At 40.2% G+C, this 22,721-nt stretch overlaps 2 protein-coding genes across 9 annotated transcripts in view; one reads left to right on the forward strand and one right to left on the reverse strand.

The window, feature by feature from the left end:
- LOC106872646 (uncharacterized) overlaps positions 1-11,257 on the reverse strand; it is a 46,454-nt gene extending 35,197 nt beyond the window's left edge. For 2 of the 6 annotated variants that reach the window (XM_089355989.1, XM_014919711.3), the window contains exon 1: positions 9,380-11,257. In XM_089355989.1, the coding sequence (XP_089212115.1) occupies positions 9,380-9,464 (85 nt within the window). In that variant the 5' untranslated portion in view covers positions 9,465-11,257. The remainder of the gene's footprint in view (positions 1-9,379) is intronic. The other 4 variants (XM_089355990.1, XM_089355993.1, XM_089355992.1 and 1 more) reach the window with 3 other exon arrangements.
- A 5,924-nt stretch (positions 11,258-17,181) lies between these two features.
- LOC106872530 (ATP-dependent RNA helicase DDX24) overlaps positions 17,182-22,721 on the forward strand; it is a 23,926-nt gene continuing 18,386 nt past the window's right edge. The window contains exons 1-4 of one of the 3 annotated variants that reach the window (XM_089355996.1): positions 17,182-17,656; positions 19,650-19,731; positions 20,265-20,303; positions 21,661-21,726. In XM_089355996.1, the coding sequence (XP_089212122.1) occupies positions 17,636-17,656; positions 19,650-19,731; positions 20,265-20,303; positions 21,661-21,726 (208 nt within the window). In that variant the 5' untranslated portion in view covers positions 17,182-17,635. The other 2 variants (XM_089355995.1, XM_089355997.1) reach the window with 2 other exon arrangements.

A 22,721-nucleotide genomic window follows, 5' to 3' on the forward strand; every position in this document is an offset into this window, starting at 1 on the left:
AAGGGCATCCAGCTGTAGAAACTCTGCCAAATCAGACTGGAGCCTGGTGTTGCCATCCGGTTTCACCAGTCCTCAGTCAAATCGTCCAACCCATGCTAGCATGGAAAGCGGATGATGATGATGATGATGATATAAATACACACACACATACATACATGTACACATATACATGTCTTTGTACTTGTCACCCTATGTGTGTGTGTGCAGTGAATACATAAATGGTTTGATATCTCTGATGTTTTCCACCATTTACTGTTAATCTTTACATTCAGTGAACCATCAGCCATTTTAATAACAGTTGAAAGTTATCACACTCATCTCTCCCGCCATTTTATCATCAGTTGCTAAACTTACTTTGCACTCAAACATTTTGCTATGTTTCACTAGATATATATACATATATATATATAAAACTGATGTATAACCCAACATGTTACTCACAAATGTAATTAAGCCATAGGCAATGTGTTCCTTAATCCCCTTCCATCTTATAAATCCAAACAAATCTTTTATCCCCATGTCTGTCTCTAACACTAGCAACAACATCAAGTTAAGAGACAAATCAGCAAGGAAGCCTTGAAGCAGTTGCACGATTTGCTGAAAGCAACAACTAAATTCTCTCAAATTACACTCAGCTGTCTTATAAAGGAAGGTTACATTTTGCAATGAAGGTGGTGAGCTTGCAAAACGATTACCGGGTTCAGCAGCCTTTCTTCCAATTCTTTACATTCTGAGCTCAAATCTCACTGAGGTCAACTTTGTTTTTCATCCCTTCAGAGGTCAATAGAAAAAAATACCAGTCAAGTACTGGGGTGGGGGTGGGGTCAATGTAATCAACTTTTCCAGGGCCAGGTGGTACATTGTGAACTTGAGCAAGGTACTTGATTTAACATTTTTCCCATTGACTCAGCTGAAAATGAAAGAAACCCATAGCATCTCAACAGAAATACAGGAACGAAAAGGGGTTCAGGTGGAGGGAAGGTAAAGCTGTTGGAGCATTAGAAAGGATGCCTTATGGGGTCCGTTCAGGCCACCAGTGCTCTGACTTGAAATCCCAGTAAAGATCAATTTTGCTTTTCATTTTTGCAGGGTCAATAAAATATCAGCCAAATACTAAAGACAATCCTCCTCTCCTTCCTTCTCCTCTTCTTCTTCTTCCTCCTCCTCCTCTTCTTCTTCCTCCTCCTCTTCTTCCTCCTCCTCTTCTTCCTCCTCCTCCTCTTCTTCCTCCTCTTCTTTCTATCTGAATCTGTTGTATTGTGGCAAACAGCTGTTGTCACAATGTACGACTGATTGACTCTCAGTGAAATCCATTTTAAGGATCTTGACACCCCTTTCCTTTGATCAGGAAGGGCAGGGTGTTTTCTTCTGTCACATGGTCATCATTATCCAACTTCCATATTCCATGCTGGCATGATTTGAATGGTTCGATAGGATCCAACTGGCCAGGGAGCTGCATTGGGCTCCAGCATCTGTTTAGGAAGGTTTCTATGGCTGGATGCCTTTCCTAATGCCAACCACTTCACAATGTGTAGTGGGTGCTTTTTTTTTCATGAGATGACAAAGTAACTTTCAAAACAGGACCCTTTGAAGGAGTTGGGGTACGAGTTGAGGGATGTGGCTTTGGTTCCAGGTGATGAGAGACTATCTAAGACCTAGGAATTGTTGAAAGTGTCCCTTTTTGAGAATGGATAGAATGGGGAAAGAACTACCAACTCCCTCTCATAGAAACACTGATATGGTACTGGAACCAACTACAGACAGATGTGTTGTACAGCAGAAATGTTTATAACATCCACTACTAACCCATTTAGAAATAATGGCAAAAATAGAGACAGGATGTAAGGCACCATTAAAAAGAGAACCATCAAAGACAGAAAGAATAAATGCCGCTTTATGGACAGTTTTCTTTCTTTCTTTGACAATGTGGGAAATGAAGGACCAAAGTAGAATGGCTAATTAAGATATATTAATTCCTCATTACTAACCCTGACACAAAAACAGATGGAATTGTGATGCAGACATGTATCTGCATATAGTTGTATGTGTCTGAATGTATGTATGTGATATATATGTATAAGTATATATGTATATGCACATATCCATGTGTATATATGTGCATATATCTGTACGCATGTCAAAAACTAAGAACAATACCGAAATCGCAATTTATTAGGAGGGGCCCGTCAATAGATTGGGATATTCTCGTTAGCATTTAATGTGTATTATTCCACCAAATTCTTTTTTTTTTCTCATTTTTTTGTGAGTCCCTTTCCTGTCTCCCACACCAATCTTGTCTCTGCATTCCACACCCAACCCCCACACTAGTCTGCACTTTACAAATCAAATATCATTCTAATAAATAATAATAATAATAACCTTCCCCCTCTCTCACACACATTTTCAACAATCTCCTCCTCTTGGGAACGGAATGAATGAATGTGTTGGATTAAATTTCTGACATTTTTTAATAAATTTTTGTTAGTTTTTTTTTTCTTTTAATGATTACAAATAAAATATAACAAAAACCAATAGAAAAAAAATAAAACAAAAGAGAAAATGTTTGTTGGAACAAAATGCTATATAAAATATGTACCAGGGTAGAAATTTCATCCACAACAAATACATGTGGCCATGCTGGGGCACCAGCTTGAAGAACTTTCAGTCAAATGAATCAACCCCAATGCTTAAGACTGGTATTTATTCTGTTGGTCTCTCTTGCTGAACTGCAAAGTTACGGGGATATAAAACCAACACTGGTTGTCAAGAAGACTGCAAGCTACCTTTCAGATCAACGATACCTTGATTATATGAAGTTTACATTGTTGTTAGGAGATCCCGTGTAAATTTATTGGGGATTTGAGACCAAATCCTTAGCCTGAAGAGTAGCTTGTAGTCTACCCCTCTTTTGGATAATTTACTACTTCCAAGGTTCTGCTAGCTATGAAACATACAATAGGGATATATATATATAACTGTGGAAGGAACCTGTGAAAAAGGTAGACCTAGGAAGACATGGGATGAGATAGTGAAGCATGACCTTCGAACACTGGGCCTCACAGAGGCAATGACAGGAGACCGAGACCTTTGGAGATATGATGTGATTGAGAAGACCTGACAACTAAAGTGAGGTCGCAGCCATGGCTGATGCCAGTGATGCATGTCCGGCCCATTTAAGAGTGCCCTTGATGCGTTGAGTGATATGATATGCTTGAGAAGACTTGTTGAGTCAAGTAAAACCGAAACCACAGCTGTGACCAGTGCCCCCTGACTGGCTCCCATTCTGGTGGTACGTAAAAGGCATCATCCAAACATGTCCCCTGACTAGCTCCCTGTGCTGGTGGTACATAAAAAGCACCATCCAAATGTGGCCGATGCCTGTACTGCCTGACTGGCTCCTGTGCCAGTGGCACGTAATAAGCACAATCCGAATGTGATTGATGCCAGGCCCACCTGATTGTCTCCTGCGTTGTTGGCACGTAATAAACACCCACTACACTCTCAGAGTGGTTGGCATTAGGAAGGGCATCCAGCTGTAAAAACCTTGCCAGATCAGACTGGAGCCTGGTGCAGCCGCTAGCTCTCCAGACCTCAGACAAACCACCCGACCCATGCCAGCATGGAAAACGGATGTTAAACAATGATGATGATATATAATACAATACATACACGATGGGCTTCTTTCTATTTCAGTCCAACAAATCTACTCAAGGTTTTAGTCAGCCCAAGGCTACAGAAGACCCTTGCCTAAGGTGCTGTGCCAGGGGACTGAACCTTGAAACGTGGTTGGGAAGGAAGCCTCTTACCACACAGCTATATGCACCTATGTATACACATACACACACATATACATACATACATATTCTTTTACTAATTTCAGTCATTTGACTGTGGCCATGCTGGTACACCGCCTTAAGTTGAACAAATCAACCCCAGGACTTATTCCTTGTAAGCCTAGTACTTATTGTATTGGTTTCTTTTGCCAAACTGCTAAGTTACAGGGATGTAAACACACTAATATTGGTTGACAAGCAATGGGTGGACAATCACAGGCACAAATACATAAATACACACACACACACACATAACCGGCTTCTTTCAGTTTCCATCTACCATATCCACTCAAAAGGCTTTGGTCAGCCCGAGGCTATAGTAGAAGACACTTGCCCAAAGTGCCATGCAGTGGGACTGAACCTGAAAGCGTGTGGTTGGGAGGCAAGCGTCTTACCACACAGCCACTCCTGCATCTATATCTCAAGTTTATATATATATATATATATATATATATATATACATGAAATAAAGGTAGCTTGTTGGCAATTTTTCAACCGAAAGGCAAAAACATATACATCATTAAAGCGACTGAGGGCACTATTCAGTACCCGTATTGCTAGAAATAAGAGTCAAAACAACTGATATGAATTGCTTTGACACTTACTTCTAGCAAGACCGGTGTTGAATAGCATCCTCGGTCGCATTAGTGACTGACGTATATATGTATATATATATATATATATATATATATACACATATATATACATACCTCAACCCTTGACAATACCAATCAACAATTCCTCTTAACAGATGCTGTCCTAATTAGCTTGTTGAGGCTTTTTATTCTTTCCATTTCTCATTCACCCCTCCCCCCCTTTATTAATAAAGATTGGAAACAACAGAACTCCTGTCATGTGATTATCACCACCCACTCACCCAACATTGCTGTGCATGGGAGAGAGAAGAGGGTGGGAGGAGTGATAGACACACACACACACACACACACACACACACACACACACACACACACACACACACACACACACACACACACACGATGATACACTGACATGGAGACTACAATCGTCATATATGTCACTTCCAAGGTTAAAAGCCTTCAGCACTCACCATACACCTTCAAATGTATTTGATGTGTGTGTGTGTGTGTGTGTGTGTGCGTGCTGAGTGTTATTTCTTTACTGCCCACAAGGGGCTACACACAGAGGGGACAAACAAGGACAGACAAACGGATTAAGTCGATTATACCGACCCCAATGCGTAACTGAGTGTGCGTATGTACATGTGCATGTTGAGTGTGTGTGTGTGTGTGTGTGTGTGTGTGTGTGTGTGTGTGTGTGTGTGTGTGCATGTCGGTGAGCTCTCCACCCCACCCCGTAAGCTGGGGGTTTGGTCCCATTAATTTGTATCCCAATTCCTCGGACATTAATGAATATATTCTCTTCTTTCAGTGTGGTTAAGAAGCTTGCTTCCCAACCACATGGTTCTAGGTTCAGACCCACTGCTTGGTACATTGGACAAGTGTGTTCTTACAAAGCCCCAAGCTGATCAGAGCCTTGCAAGTGGATTTGGTAAAGGGGAAACTGAAAGAAGCCCATAACACGTACGTTTGTGTATATGTGTGTGCATGTGTGTGTGCATGTATATGTGCATGTGTGTATGTGCTTTTTATCTTTTAAGTTCAAATCCTGTTGAGGTCAACTTTACCTTGTATCACTCTGGGGTCAATGAAATAAAGCATTAGTCAGGACTGGGGCTGATGTAACCAACTGACCTCCTCACCCTGCACCCACATGCCTTAATTAGAAACAATTAAAATTCCACATTTAAGTCAAATCTTCAAAAACTTGATACATGGTTTCAAATTACAGAGGAAAATAATTTATTGTTTCACCATTTTTTGTTTAAATTTGTTCAAATTTCTAAAATATTTTAGGATTTTAAACTCTTATTTTTGGGGGACTTTTTTTTAATGCTTTTACCCTGAGAAGAATTTTACAGTTCAATAAAATTATATAAAAGCATTTTAATCTCACATTGTGAACAACTGCATGAGAGAGAGAGAGAGAGAGAGAGAGAGAGAGAGAGAAGAGAGAGAATTGTGTGAAGGGGAGTGACAGGTGTCAGAGGTGTGTATCTGTGAGAGGGGTGTGTATGTGACAGGGAGGTGTGTCTGTATGTGACAGGGGGTGTATATGACAGGGGTGTGTATGACAGGGGTGTGTGTGTGTGTGTGTGTGCACGTGATGGTGTGTGATGTTTACAGGCTGAAACACCAGCTTTTAGACTTAACATAGATATCACACGCACACACACACAGAGTGGTAAAGAAGGGCTAAGACCACAGGAGCAGGTGATCCAGGTGGGATTTGAACGCTGAAATAAAAGTCGATCTGTCAGAATTTCCAAGCATCAAGTTCAATTGATTTATCAGTTCAACTACCAGGTTCATTCAATAAACCTGATTGAATATTCCACAGACAAGTGATGTACCCTTGTTGTAATTCCCAGAAAGAATCAGCATGACGGGGGGGGGGGGTCGGACAAGGGTATACTTTATGAATTACCAACGCCATACACTGCACGAGATGCTACGTAGCTTCAATCACAAGTCATTGGTCGACACAAGGTTATACAAAATAAACATACATCCAAGACACCACACAACAGAATCGAAACCAGAACCTTGTGGCTGCAAAGCAAATTTATTTTTTAACCATTCAGCCATCCAGCGCCTACGAAGTAAAACGATGTTAAACACAGCAAAACATTTCGTCCTGCAAACCAACCGACCAACCGACCACCCTGTAAAACAATTACGTAATTATAGAAAATTATATAAAAAGGAACAAGAAAGTAGAAAGAGAAGAATGATGCTGAGTGCAGAATAGAAGAGACAGAATGGTGGTGGTGGTGGTGGGGGGGTCGAACGGGGATAGAGGTGATGTAAGTGAATGACGAATTTACGATTAATAGAGAGGGTGGGGGGATATGGTAAATGAGTGATGTTAAGAGGAGTGTGTGTATATAATATACAAACGTGTATACACACATATATAGATTCTTTTATTTGTTTCAGTCATTTGACTGCGGCCATGCTGGAGCACTGCCTTTAGTCGAACAAATGGACCCCAAGACTTATTCTCTGTAAGCCTAGTACTTATTCTACCATGTGGTTGGGAAGCAAGCTGCTTACCACACAGCCACTTCTGTGCCTATATATATATATATATATATATATATATATATATATATATATATATATATATATACACACACACACGGCGGGCTTCTTTCAGTTTCCGTCTACCAAATCCACTCAAAAGGCTTTGGTTGCTCGAGGCTATAGCAGAAGACACTTGCCTGAGGTGCCACGCAGTGGGACTGAACCCAGAACCATGTGGTTGGGAAGCAAGCTTATATGTATTTGGGGGGGAGGTTGAGTGGTAATAAGTTTGCATACCAACTACATGGTTCCGGGTTCAGTTCCAATGTGTGGCACCTTGGATGTCTTCTACTATAGCCTCGGGCCGACCAAATCCTTGCGAGCGGATTTGGTAGACAGGAAACTGAAAGAAGCCCGTTGTGTGTGTGCGTGTTTGTATATGCATAGGAGTGGCTGTGTGGTAAGCAGCTTGCTTCCCAACCACATGGTTCTGGTTTCAGTCCCACTGCGTGACACCTTGGGCAAGTGTCTTCTACCACAGCCTCGGGCCGACCACAGCCTCGGGCCAACCACAGCCTTCTGAGTGGATTTGGTAGACAGAAACTGAAAGAAGCCCGTTTTGTGTGTAATTGTGTTTGTCTCCTACCATTATTGAAATCGATGTTGATTTGTTTACGTCCCAATAACATAGCCGTTCGACAAAAAAAAGTCCGATATAATGCGTACCAGGCTCGATTTGTTCGACTAAATCTTTCAGCGGGTGGTCTCCGCGCACGGTTGCAGTCTAATGACTGAAACAAGATTTTATATAGAAAGTTAAAGAAGTGATGTTTTAAATTCTCAATCGCAGAATAATGCTAATAATATAGCCTGAACAGGATAAACTATCCCTACTTTGCAGAGAAAAGTGTAGGTGGCTAGCTGTGGACTCGAGCTCACATCCCCGTCATTACATGTGACGATGCTTTATATATATATATATATATATATATATATATATATATATATATACATACAGGGTGATTCAAAAGTCACCATACATAGGGAAAAAAATTTTTTTTATAAGAAACAGTTAAATAAAAAATACTTTCTTATAAAAAAATAAACTGTTATGTATGGCGACTTTTGAATGGTCCACCACGAATTATAGGCTTATAATGCCGGTTTTCCCAGATTCGGTGGTGTTACCCCTTCATCTGGACTTAGCAGCTGAGTGGAATCGAGCAAAGTGAAATAAAGTATTTTGCTCAAAAACACAACACAACGTCCGGCCCGAGAATCGAAACCACAACCTTACGACGAAATCACGCGCCTTCACAAAAAGTTTTATTTTTGTAATGTATCATTTTTCACACTCAAAATTGTCGAAGCAAGGAATAAACTACCAGTTTCACTTGTCAGAGGTCAGGACACTTCAAAAATTTTGGCTACTTAAAATCCTCCAACACCATTCCGGGCTTGCCAAGGCACCTTTCTTCTTTATCACTATTTTCTATCCCGTTTTTGTTGTAATCTATGTAGCGTGCATGTGCATGTAGCTTTCATTGCTGTATTTCTTTACTTGGCTGCTTTTTTTTTTGCCCCCTCTTTTCCAATGTGTTTTAGTGCCTCCGAACACTATATACAATAAGCTCATTATTATTTTAAAATTCTGGCCGTAGGTGCCCAGTAACGAAGTGCTTCAATATGGAGATTGAATCCGTAATGCCCGTCTCGTCTCCACAACTGTTTAAACTTTGGCTTCTCTGGGAGTACTGTGGTCTTTTGACAGGTTTTATTTTTAATCCTCATTTATCCCCACACACCCTCCTCATCCAGTAAACTAAGAGATGAACAGCTTAGTCACTGAGCCCCTGACCATGAAACAAAATTTCTGGGTTCCAGGTACCATTAACAGGTACAACATGACCTGGCCAAATTACTATGTAATAAATATACTCATAACAAAACAGAGAACTTTGATGAAAATACTTTTTGTTGGCTTCCAACATGGTTAAGTTTCAAATTGCAACCCTTGGCCAAATAAATCTACTACAGCATAAAATCGGACAAGAATTTCCAAGAATACCATATATGTTAAAACATTTAACCGAAAGATATTGGTAATAAATTTGTCAGACAAGAGAAAACTATCAAACACCCTCCAAACATGAATAAAATAAGCACGAGGTTCTAATATATGTATAAAACATGGGAATTTAGTAATAAACTTTTGCCATCAAAAAATTCTTCCAAAAGTGTCATGCATTAAATAAGAAAAGCAATTAAGTTCGACAAATATATTTTCATTAAGATTCAAGTGAGTATTTGGAATGACATTGTAATTCATTTAGAAACCCTCAGCTTTGGAACGGAATGCATTTGTGCAGGATATATATTGCGTTTCTTCGTAACATGCTGGCGAGGATAGAACTCACTCACCTGTTGCAACATCCAGCAAGTAAATGATGGCAGACAGAACAACAATTGCCACATCTTGGCTGTGAAAATCTCTTCCAGTTGACATATTCTGCGGTACATTATCCTGAATTCCCTTCCGGAGACCAGGTACTCATTAAAATCATCGTTATCAAATAAATTCCATGAAAGAGAATCCACAGAGTTGTTATTTCTTTTATCTTATCTCATTCTCCCGTAAAAAACAATAAAAATGTAACTATTTCCTGGATCCACTCTGTCGTGTACACCTCTTGTTTTTCCTTCGTTTCATTCATTCATTCTATGTAAGTAAGAATCCCAAATTGCGTCCGCGCTTCGTTGCCGTCCGCCGAACAAACTGGTCGCATCTCTAATGAGGGTTTGTTTGAATTTGGCGGATAGATAAAATGTTATCATGTGACAACAGTTTCATCTAATTACAGGGATTTGCCTGTCTTGAAGCCTTACTGCTCACTTGTTGCATGTGTCAACTAATCATCGTCGGGACGGATTGCTTTTTAAGCCGTGAACGGGGCTCATTGTTGCAGTAATTATATTAATACTTATGTTTATGGAAGAGCTTTGGGGATATAATAATAATACAGCAGGGCTACTTTCGTTCTTTTCAATGAATGCTGTGAAGAAGCAACTATTATATAATTGCTGCCAAAAACGCATTCATTTACATAAAGTAACACAACACGACGGAAGCATGTTGTGGGAAATATTCATGCTAGACATAGCAGTCAACTTCCCTTCTAAATACATTACACGTTGGATAACGGAATATTGGGTTCTCTGCATGTAAGAAAATCATGGCAATAGACAGGGTTGGAATATTTTAGATAATAGGGTCTGCTACACCAAGACTGGCTTTGGTTAAACAACAACAACAACAACACCTTTAACCAGTTTATGTAATTCTTTTAGACTCGTGTTGAAATGAAAATCATAAAAAAATACTTATACATTACGTTTTCTTCTTCTTCTTTTGTCACATAGTTTTATCTAACGATGTTTCCTTTACTTCAAATAATTAAATCTGTTTGTCGTCATGTTATTTAACAAGTATTATCAACAGGTAAAACCGAGTTAGTGTTTTCAAACGTAAATTAACTGCGGATTTGCTGATGAAATTTAAATAAAGAATTTAGGACGACAAGGAATTTAAAAAAAACAAAAAAAAAAACTCAATTTAAATCGAAGAAACACTACAACTGACAATCAACAACTGAAATTCAAACTTGCCGGTTCCTTGTTCACGTGATTGTTGATTTAATCAATATTTTCCCCTCACCGGCAATTAACCGTTTCTTCAGTGACTGCCTGCAGTTGCAGGTGAGTCATTCGTGAACAGGTAACGTTGACTATCAGAAAACTTTATACAATACCTGGCGCTTTAACTTTTATCAGCCAAGTGGGTAACGGCGAGTTAGGGCAGGGTGAGATAAAAGGGAAAGAAAGGAGACGAGAATCAGATAAAAATAAAATACTTAATACTTTTAAAGCATTAAATTAAAGGAGAAACACAGAGAAAAGTGGGTGGCTTGTGTAAGTGTGAGGGGGTAGTAGCTTGTGGGGAGGGAGAAAGACGATAGGTACAATAATTGTTTCTAATTTAGGCATATGGCTAACAATTTTGAAGAGATGCGTCGAGGTCAGCCGATTACATCGACACCAGTACGTGACTGATATTTCATTTTATCAACCCTGGAGGGAAGTAAAGTTAACTTCGACAGGATTTGTATTCACAACTTAAAATAATCGGGACAAATAAATAGCGTGACGTAATTTTTTCTTCGTCGACCCTCCACCCATTTTGCAAGAATTGCGTGTTCATCTTTTTACTTTTCTGTCTTTTGGTGACAACAGGGAAAGAATAAAAAAAACAGGAGAAACAGAAAAATGGATAGAAGTAAAGAGAGAGAGAGAGGGGAGTGGGAGCAAACGTATAATGTTAAATTCTTTTCTTCTCTAGGCACAAGATCTGAAATTTTGGGAGAAGTCAATTAGATCGACCCCAGTACACAACTGGTGCTTAATTTATCGACCCAGAAAAGATGAAAAGCAAAGTCGACCGCGGCGGAATTTGAACTCAGAACGTAAAGACAGACAAAATACCGCTAAGCATTTCGTCCGGCGTGCTAACGTTTCTGCCAGCTCGTCACCTTAAGATAATGTTTTAATTCGACAGAGCACAAAGAGAGCTTTTGTAGAGAGAAGTTTATTAGTTACGAATAATAAACATTTTACAAACTCTTTTTCGGAAAGTATATTACTGGTACTTATTTTATGGACATTTGAGAGAAAAACATCAAACAGATACTGTAAACACTACTTCAAATGATGGCCCTCACCTACTGACGATCTCTCCAGGCAAAAGCACGTCTTAACACAGCCAGAACCACATTCCCCAAAACTAGTCTTTCTCTTTAAGACCATAAGGTATTTCGACTGCCAACAGTTATTGACATTCTACTCCACAATGGAGCACTGCTCCTCTCACCCACCTAAGATGGTGTTGCTGTTACTAAGTACACAGACATCTTGAATTAACCATTAAACAAAATAAGCACAGGCTTGGGGGGAGGCAGGGGAAGTGGAGCACCTCAAAAATGGTAAATGGTTTTACGGCACAAAAGAAATCACTTTAAACTTACTAAAATAATATACGGGACACCTTATCTCTACTGAGTAAAGAAACAAATGTATTACGTAAGATTAATTTTGAGGATCTGATCAAAGACTTTGCAATTAAATTTAGTAGATACAAATAAAGGGGAAGTCTACAAAAATAAACATTATTTCTCATGTTACCGTTAATTTTGTTTCTATATATTTAAGTGCTCAGGGCTTCTGCGGTTCTTAATCCGGCTCTGAGTACACAGATATCCTGAAATCGCATTCAATGAAGGACCACTCGGCTGATTGGCAATCCATCACTAACAGACATGCTCAAGCCCGCAGGTAGCTTACCTGGAATAGACGGGTGGAGATGGGAGACGGGGGAGAGAGAAGCAGGCCATCTCAGGGACGCTTTTATAAAGGTGATACTTTTGGGTCAACTGTATAAGCTTGCATAGCGGCGGCCAATTCGCAGACTACCACGGGCGGCGCACATTCTAGCCCAGTCACTGTGACCCACAAGAGTGCTGTCTCCCCACCCTGTCTTTTCTATTATTAGTATAATCGTCTTTGCTCCTTGCAGCCAACTGGTCTCATACAATCACTACTCAAGCCACTTGTGGAGATCAGGCATCATCACCAAACTGCAATAGTTTCACATGATCGGCCCATTAAGCAACCAATCACCGTCAAGCTATCACGTGATTCAATTTCTTAGAATCTTCTACTCGTACCCTTTATAAGCCGCTTTTGGTACCTGAACTCTTTGCAGAGCTTTGAGAAAGGTTGATTCATTCACACGTCTCACCGCTTGCTAGGAAGAATGTTGAGGCAGCTGGGCGACGTGTCTCCATTCTTGTCACAGCCACACGATCCAGGAAGACGGTTAAAACAAAAAGCAAACACATGACAGGAATGTCCGTCACCACGAATATAGCAGAATTGTTTCCAGTTATGCTGGGCCAGCCACATGTTACTACATCAATAAACCCATCCTAAACTCCAAGCAGCATGTCTCTCCCAGTATGTAATTATTGCTACTGTTATCTGTAAAAGACCAACGCAGTTAAAACTCTATGTGCAATAATAAAATCTTTTGTTAATTGTTCGCGGATGTTGTTAAGTTACTTCTTCACGAAACCCAAGAAACACATTTCCATTCATCAACTCAGCCAGTCACCACATCAGATCAGCCGACAGCAACCCTCACGACACACTCGTCACTCCACTTATTGTCACCCTTGCATCACCCCCCCCTCTCTCTCTCTCTCCCTCTCTCTCTCTCCCTCCACTATGCCCAACCCTTCTTTCTCCAGCCCTTTCTCCCCTCTGCTTATGTCTCTCCCAGATGTTGATCTGTAACAGTTTAAACAGAATATTAACAGCATCAGTCTCGCCAGTCCCAGAGGCCCTGTAAGGGTCATCAGTTATTTCCTTCAAACCCCCAAAGAAAGAAGAAAACCAAAATACAATTCGAGTCTCAGCTAACTCTGCCAATCAAGGAAGAATTCACGTCAATATATATTTCGGTAACATTTGTATATGAATTAACCGAAATATCTTGGAATAAACAAAATGTCTTTTGTGTAGTTTTGAAAAGCTGGCGAGAAATAATTGTATGGGAAAGAAAGAAAGAAAATATCAGTCAATAACTGAGATTAGAGGAATTTGTGTGTGTGTGTGTGTGTGTGTGTGTGTGTGTGTGTGTGTGTGTATATTGATAACATGGGAGACAACTTCAGACATATTTCGATATTATTCAGATCACATTAGCGAATAGATTTCACCGCAATTAATCAAGAAAGCAACTGGAGAATCGTCCTTATCTAAATGTACACGGCGTAGGCACAGTGACAAAGCGTGAGGTTTGGCCGTTCTATGAGGTTAACCAAACCGTCTGTCCGGCTTTCTTAAACGTAACAAGCTTTCGATCTTCTTTTTTAACTTTTCCCAATGAGTCATATGCACCTGGGTACACTATTGTTGTTGTCATTATTGGCGGCCGGGTGGCATATAAGGCGGCCGGGTGGCAGAACCGTTAGCACACCAGGCAAAATACTTAGTAGTATTTCGCCCATCTTCTCGCTCTGAGTTCAAATTCCGTCGAGGTCGACTTTGCCTTTCATCCTTTTAGGGTCGATAAATTAAGTACCAGTTGAGTACTGGGGTCGATATAATCGACTACCCCCCCCCCAAATGTCAAGCCTTGTGCCTGGCGTGTGATCTACAAGGGAGATTACTGCAGGGCATGCTTAGCATTGTAAATGTATTTTTTCAAAATTCATCTTATTTTAATAATAAGAACACCATGTTTCATCTATGTCTTAGTAAATAATAATAATAAGAAACCAAAAATAAACAATACAATAATAAAAATAAGCACATGGATCACCCACCAAAGTAAATTTGCTCACGTAGATCACACGGAAAGTAGCACTAACACAAACTAAATTTTAAAATAACCTAAAGTAATCTCCCTTGAATTTGTAGATCACACGCCAAAGTGGCACCAAAGGCGGCGAGCTGGCAGAATCGTTAGCACGCCGGACGAAGTGCTTCGCAGTATTTCGTCTGCCGCTACGTTCTGAGTTCAAATTCCGCCGAGGTCGACTTTGCATTCCATCCTTTCGGGTTTCATAAAATAAGTACTAGTTGAATACTGGGATCGATGTAATCGACTCATCCCTTCCTTGTGGGAAAATTCGAAACCATTCTTCTTCTTCTTCTTCTTCTTCTTCTTCTTCTTCTTCTTCTTCTTCTTCTATTATTATTATTATTATTATTATTATTATTATTATTATTATTATTATTATTATTATTATTATTACTACTACTACTACTACTACTACTACTACTACTATTATTGTGAGGATGCATGGCCTAGTGGCTAGGATGTTGCAGTCACGATCGTAAGATCGTGGTTTCAATTCCTGGACCGGGCGGTGCGTCATGTTCTTGAGCAAAACGATTCATCTTACGTTGTTTTGCGATCACTCCGACGCCTGACGCGTGGTACACCGTTCACCTGTTCAAACAACGTCGATTGGATGGAGAGAGAGTTGAGCCAATACTGTCCTACACGAACATTTGACCATTATAAACAAACCATTTGTGCACGTCGTTTGGCAAACAGCTGAACACTCATACGTCACGCTCGACGGGAAAGTCCTCCACCCCACCCACCACTACCACCACCATCATCATCATCATCATCATCCAAAATACATCTTACAACAGACAAAACTCCTCTGTGTCCGTTAATTGTAGGACGTTCTCATCGGCAAACTTAACGCTGTGGTGGTCAACAGCAGAGTTTCTCATGAGAAAGGACTGTATGGATTGCCAAAAAGGGAGAGATAAACATAGCAATCATTGGACATGGATGGGGAAGAAGTCTATGGCTTCAGCTCTTTGCTGCGAGAGGTTTGAAAATGTTACATCCAATTTAGGGTAAAACACCGGAACGAAAATCATTGCTGAAAGAATGCAACTAAAAGAGACAAACTAACAAAATAAAAGAAAGGGATTAAGCTGTCTTAAGCCCAACGGAGTTATGTCCCTTAGATCGGTCTCTTTCTAATTAGTGACTTGCCAGAATTGAGATGGCAAACGTCGGCCCATTTTTATGTGATAATTGATTGTAGGGTGAAGAGGAAGTAAGGGTGAAGAGGAAGTAAGGGTGAAGAGGAAGTAAGGGTGAAGAGGAAGTAAGGGTGAAGAGGAAGTAAGGGTGAAGAGGAAGTAAGGATGAAGAGGAAGTAAGGAACAAGTGGGGATAGAGAGACAGATGCGCAGGCAAAGGTGGAGGAGCGTAATGGAACAGAAGAGGATATTTTTAAAAACGTCTGCTTGTGTATATACATGAGTGTGCGTATAAGTGCCATGTAGGTGCTTAGTGGTTAAGGGTGTTGCACTCATGATCGTAAGAATGTGGTTTCGATTCCTAGACCGGGCAATACATTATGTTCTTGAGCAAAACACTTTATTTCAATTTGTTCCAGTCCACTTAGGCGGCAAGCATGAGTAATCCTGCGATGGACCAGTGTCCCGTCCAGGAAGTAAGAGGGTGAGGAATATATGCGTCACAGAATCTAGGAAACGACCTTATGAGCCTAAGGCTCAAAAAGGACTCCTCTCTCTCTTTGATATAAAGGTTGGAGGAGGAAAAATATTAACTTCCCATTTATAGTGTAAGAAGGACCAATGTGGGAGGAACCAACCATTATATAGGATGGTGCACGAAAAAGGAAAGCCGGGTGCCGTAGCATAGTGTAAATAGAGAAATAAATTTGCAAGTGCTGGAATGGTTGTCGCTGGCCATTAGCAACGCTATTCGGAAGCCCTGTGCAGTTATCGACTCGTTTGCTTTTGCCATCCATTTTTAATTGCTGTACATATGTGAAATGATATGAATTCAACTTTAGACTATTCAACACCCATTGGCATGACTTCCTGCTTGAGTGAGACTGCAGCACTGACTTCTTCGGATTTCGAGTAGTCCTTTGGCGAATGTCCTGAATAATGTCCAATGTTCGAACCGTAGAATCTCTTTGTTTTGGGGTGTTGTACTCCGGTCCTGAAGTGTATCATTTCTTAAGCAACATTTGTAGCATTCGTTTGCCGCTAAGCCTTTACTTGGAAACTCGACTTCAAAAATTTTATGCATTTCCTTAACAGAACACCATCTCACATATACTTCCACAACCTGCACTTTTTCCGCTAATGAGATGAAAGTTCTCAGGTAATTTTTTTTCAAGTAAATAAATGTTTATATAAGAGAAATGAGTTAATTGTTAGGGTTGTGTCACGGTGTATTTTTTATGTGATCTCCCACCACTAACTTTAGAACCTGATAACGCCTCTACACTGACAACAGGGTCAGTCCTCTCTCCCCAGAACGTCATCATCTTCAACAACCCTTAAACATTACAGTCTCAAGTCCTACGACTCATAGGGCCAGTTATTCGGTTTCCATGGTGCGTTAGTGGGTAAAGAATACGTACACCATCCGTTTTCGGCGTAACAAAAACCCTAACCCTAAACACCGGGTGTGCATATTCTTTACTTTCGCCGCGTAAGTAACCGAGATCGCACCATCGTCCCTAAACGGGTCGCCAGTCCGTTGCAGAATTACTCATTTACAGCTGAGTGAAACGGAATAACGTGAAATGAAGTATTTTGCTCAAGAATACAACGCACCGCCCGGTCCAGGAACCGAAATCACGATCTTGAGATTGTAAGTGCAACAGCCTAACCACTAGGCCACGCGCCTTCACGCTTAGAATCCACCTGGAATTTACTCCCACCTTGATGTCTTTCTCATAGGTGTTAACCTGAAACTATTCAAACAGAACATTGACAGTATTAAACTCCCCAAAGTTAAAGGAACAACAATGGACATGGCCATGGTTCCAGAACCAGCAGCAAAACAAAGAAGTTGCAGAAGTATGCAGTGAACAAAGAAGTCCCTTCCTCCAGACCAATTCTATAGAAAAAGGTTCCAACTGAATATCAGCTGCAACGACAACGAAAGCAAATTAAAGTCATGTAAAGATCAATTAGTCGTCGGATTTCTTTCTCTGACTTTCTAATAAAGAAATTATTAAGCGGAGCCGAACTTCTTTCACTTAGAAAATGACCGACAGAAAATACAGGGTTGTTACATAAATTCATTCCTTTTTTTTTTTTAAAAATTTTTTTTTTACCATTTTAATCCTTTCTAAAACTACTTGAATTAACACGAAAAATACTTTTATAGAAATGTTTATGGCTTTTCTACAACTTTTGTTTATCATTTTTAAAATTTGTATAAATTTAACCTTTTTTTCCCTGACAAATAATAGTACTAAACAAAATGTCACAACAAAACAAGAAGAATAAAAACGAGCGAATTTATCTGACAACTTTATGTCTCTATTGATCTCACCGTTTCTTGATGCAAGGGAAGTAACCTTCTTACCTTAAGTACATTATTTCTAGAGCACTTACATTAAATTTTGGTCTAATCAATAATAATTACATAATTAATTATATTAATTGCAATTAAATTTAAATATATCATGATATGATAATTATCATAGGTAGGTGAAGTAGCATAATGTTCTTTGTAAATATTTCAATTTTCATTTCGTTAACAAGACACCGGTTTCCATTCCGGTTTTTATAGAAACTGTTTTTAAAATGGCGAGCAAATCTCCATCAAATTGGAAACCGATCGAAATTGACCCACAATTTTTTTCTGACAAGGAATTTAAGAACCTTGTCTGCATAGAAGAAGTTAATGACTATGAAATTGTGAATGGACAGATTATTTTAGGCTCTGTAAGTATATATGCTTGTGATGTGTGAATGTCCTGGCTATGTCCACCGACCCACCACGTGTGTGTCGTGTCTCCGTCCGTCCTGTTTGGTGTGTGTCAACTCTTTTCGGTATCATTTTAGGATTACACCCGCTCATGAGATGAGTGTAAGAGTTAATATTTATGCGGAAGGGGCATGGAATGGAGAGTCGGGGTAGAAAATTTTAAAAAGAATTATATTTGTGTATGTAATCGGTACCACGTTCGATTGTAATCGGTCGCTGCAATGATAAGTCCTGGGAGAAAATTTTCCACCAATGGGCCCTGATTAACGTCATTTGGACAAAACCATCTTTTCTTCCTTGTTCTTTTTCTTCACCATGAGGTAATGATTGCTATTCTGAAAGTTCGCTGTTCTTTCGTTGTCTGATCGTTTAGTAATTAATGATCGAGGTGCCACTGATCGTTTATTGTCGTGTAATACAGACTTTATTTAAATATCGACGTGTGATACTTTATTTTCTCATATCACGATCAATTAACAGATCGAATTGCCATTGGAATTAATGATTTCATATTATCGCACAAGGCCAGCAATTTTGCGGGAGGGGTAATTAGATTACATCAACCCCCTATACTCAACTGATACTTATTTATCGAACTCATTATAAAGATAGCAGTGTTATTTCCTGCTTGCATCGTTGTTTCCCATTCTGGTGTTGAATCCTTATTCTTTTTATGCAACATCTGTTCATCTTGTGAAAGAGGATATACTTGAAGGGCATTTGGCCATAGAAAATGCTGACCCATGCAACCATGGAACAGTGACCATTAAAATGATTTGATGTGTGTATATTCTGCCTGTATATCTGTGCACACCTTTCAGTGCGATGTATGCCAGAAGGTTTGCAAATCTAACGGAGGCCTCAAAAGACATTTTAAGACCCACAAAAATCAGAACTTATCTGCAGCTCTTGATGGTCCAAATCAGATGTCCAATCTATGTGGGTGTCTTTTCAATACATTGTCTGGATTAAAAAGCCACATCAGATGCCATAAGGTGTAGGAGGTGGTCAAACTCTGCAAACCACCATATATGTGTGTGTGTGTGCGCATATTTTTATGACAGGCTTCTTTCAGTTTCTGTCTACCAGTTCCACTTACAAGGCTTTGGTCAGGCCAGGACTATAGTAGAAGACACTTGACAAGGTGCCAAGCAGGGGGACTGAATCCAAAACGATGTGGTTGGGAAGCAAACTTCTTACCATACTTCTGGTGCCATGTAAAATATTTTCCACTGATATACTGCCAGCTGAATTGTAGTTATTATAAACATTTTCTCATTCTAGGAATCACAAGAAAAAGCACCAAAGAGAAAATTGACTCAAAATTCTACACAGAAGAAGAGGAAGAAGAAAAAGGCCAAACTTCGTAAGTTTTAAAATTAAAAAAAATTTATTTGTTTATTTCCTGATATTTGTTAAACTATTGACTGTAATCAAGTATGTAGAAGTTGTGACGCTGGGGTCCTGGGTAACATGTTAAATGCAACAGGAGCTCAAATTCAGGTGTAGGCTCGCCAAAACGGGAGTCTGTTAGAAATAGTGGCTAAACTTTCTGCTTTCCATGCTGGTATGAGTCAGAGAGACCACCACAGTCCAGGTTGGTTCTCATTTAGAGATACAGACTTTCTAGACAGATGGGAAAACCAAACTTCATTTGTCTGCTTCAATTTTGGTTAGGTTTCTACAGCTGGATGCCCTTTTTAATGCACTTGGTGCATTAAAGAAGTTGCCATTCTTTGGATGTAACAATCTCTCTTGTACCCTTCCCAGCACTAACCACTTTATAATTAAATGCTTTTTTATCATTGCACCAGCACCAGTGAGGTTTACATGATTTGAAATTAAATAAGATATAATTTCAGACTGTATTAATATTTTTTCATTTCCTTTTATTTTCAGATAAAAATGCAGATCTTTCCAAAAAGAAGGCATTGTCTGGTAAGTTGATCTGTTACACATTTCTACCTATAAACCTTGAAATGACCTCATTTAGTTTTTCTTCTATATTTTCTTTAAAAACAAAAAACTGGCTGAGTTGTTAAAGTGTCAGATAGAATTCATTGTACGGGTTCTTTCAGCTCTACATTCTGAGTTCAAACCCTGCTGAGGTCAACTTTGTCTTTTGGGTGGAGGGGCAGTAAAAAATATGTACCAATCCAGAGTAGTGAATTGTTGATGTTGTTGGACTATAGTTTTGTAAACCAGTGCAGTACCCTTTATGTGGCCATTCCATCTGCTAGAGACAGTAACCAAATCACTGCTGTCTTAAAAAAGGATGTACTCATTGGATGCATTATTCCTAAAAAATGAGAGGGTGGCCATGGCTAGAATGTCCTTGGTCATAGAACTGCTTGATCAGGATCAACTTACAACCAAAGACCACATCTACTAATTTATCCAGAACTTTACTAAAGTCTCCACCTCATCAAATTCACTGCTCAAAGCACCTGTTTGAAACGAAGCTTTCTAATTAGTCACTCGTTTATGTTTCACATAACCTTCTTTAACCCATTTTTTCATTATATTTCTCTTCAAAAACACTGCTTTTGTTTCAACAAATTTTGAAAACAATAAAGAGTTTAGTAAAATAATGTTGTCATTAATAAGTTAGGTGTTTAGAACATTAATTAACATTCAATTTTGATGGAAGGTTTTAATTAAGATCCCATTAAGCCTTTGTTGCCATATTTCTGTTGAAATACATTTCCTTGGTTTCAATCAATTTTGAAACTAATAAAGAATTTAGTGAAATAATTTTGGGCGTTTAGTATATCAGGCGTGAAGGCACAAGGCTCAGTGGTTAGAGCGTGAGACTCACAATCATGAGGTAGTGAGTTCAATTCTCAGACCAGGCTCTGTATTGTGTTCTTGAGCAAGACACTTTATTTCATGCTGCCCCAGTTCACTCAGCTGTAGAATTGAGTTGCAGCATCACTGGTGCCAAGCTTTGCCTTTTCCTTGGATAACATTGGTGGCATGGATAGGAGAGGCCGGTATGCATGGGCTATTGATAGTTTTCCACAAAAACAACCTTGCTTGGACTTGTGCTTTGGAGGGGAACTTTCTAGGTGCAATCGCATGGTCATTCAGGACTGAAGCGGGGATCTTTTTAGTATATAAAATGGTATGAAATTTTAATGGAAATTTTTAGATCATAGAACTGGGGGTGGTTTCCAGTGGGTGGGTACCAAAAGGGTTAACAGGTCCAAGTATTTCTGTCATTAATAAAATTTACAATATAGAAACGTTGGAAAGCATTTATTTCAGTTTCAAGTCTTTTTGTTACCCCCACCAGATAAAAACAGCACAGAACCATCAAAGACAAAAGGCCAGGTACATTCCACTACAGCATCATTACCAGGTAAGGATTAAATAGTTTTGCAGGTGTTACTTTTATAAATATTTTGGCTCATTATTCCTCATGTGAAGATTTAGGACTTATAAGATGGTTTGTAAAAGGCATCATTCGGGCATGATCATTGCCAGTACCACCTGACTGGCCCTCGTGCCGGTGGCAAGTAAAAAGCACCATTTGAGCGTGGCTGATGCCAGTACCACCTGACTGGCCCTCGTGCCGGTGGCAAGTAAAAAGCACCATTTGAGCGTGGCTGATGCCAGTACCACCTGACTGGCCCTCGTGCCGGTGGCAAGTAAAAAGCACCATTTGAGCGTGGCTGATGCCAGTACCACCTGACTGGCCCTCGTGCCGGTGGCAAGTAAAAAGCACCATTTGAGCGTGGCTGATGCCAGTACCACCTGACTGGCCCTCGTGCTGGTGGCAAGTAAAAAGCACCATTTGAGCGTGGCTGATGCCAGTACCACCTGACTGGCCGTCGTGCTGGTGGCATGTAAAAAGCACCATTTGAGCGTGGCTGATGCCAGTACCACCTGACTGGCCCTCGTGCCGGTGGCAAGTAAAAAGCACCATTTGAGCGTGGCTGATGCCAGTACCACCTGACTGGCCCTCGTGCCGGTGGCAAGTAAAAAGCACCATTTGAGCGTGGCTGATGCCAGTACCACCTGACTGGCCCTCGTGCCGGTGGCAAGTAAAAAGCACCATTTGAGCGTGGCTGATGCCAGTACCACCTGACTGGCCCTCGTGCCGGTGGCAAGTAAAAAGCACCATTTGAGCGTGGCTGATGCCAGTACCACCTGACTGGCCCTCGTGCCGGTGGCAAGTAAAAAGCACCATTTGAGCGTGGCTGATGCCAGTACCACCTGACTGGCCCTCGTGCCGGTGGCAAGTAAAAAGCACCATTTGAGCGTGGCTGATGCCAGTACCACCTGACTGGCCCTCGTGCTGGTGGCAAGTAAAAAGCACCATTTGAGCGTGGCTGATGCCAGTACCACCTGACT

The sequence above is a fragment of the Octopus bimaculoides genome, chromosome 8 (assembly GCF_046866305.1).
Source record: "Octopus bimaculoides isolate indiv1 chromosome 8, ASM4686630v1, whole genome shotgun sequence".
NCBI lineage: Eukaryota > Metazoa > Mollusca > Cephalopoda > Octopoda > Octopodidae > Octopus > Octopus bimaculoides.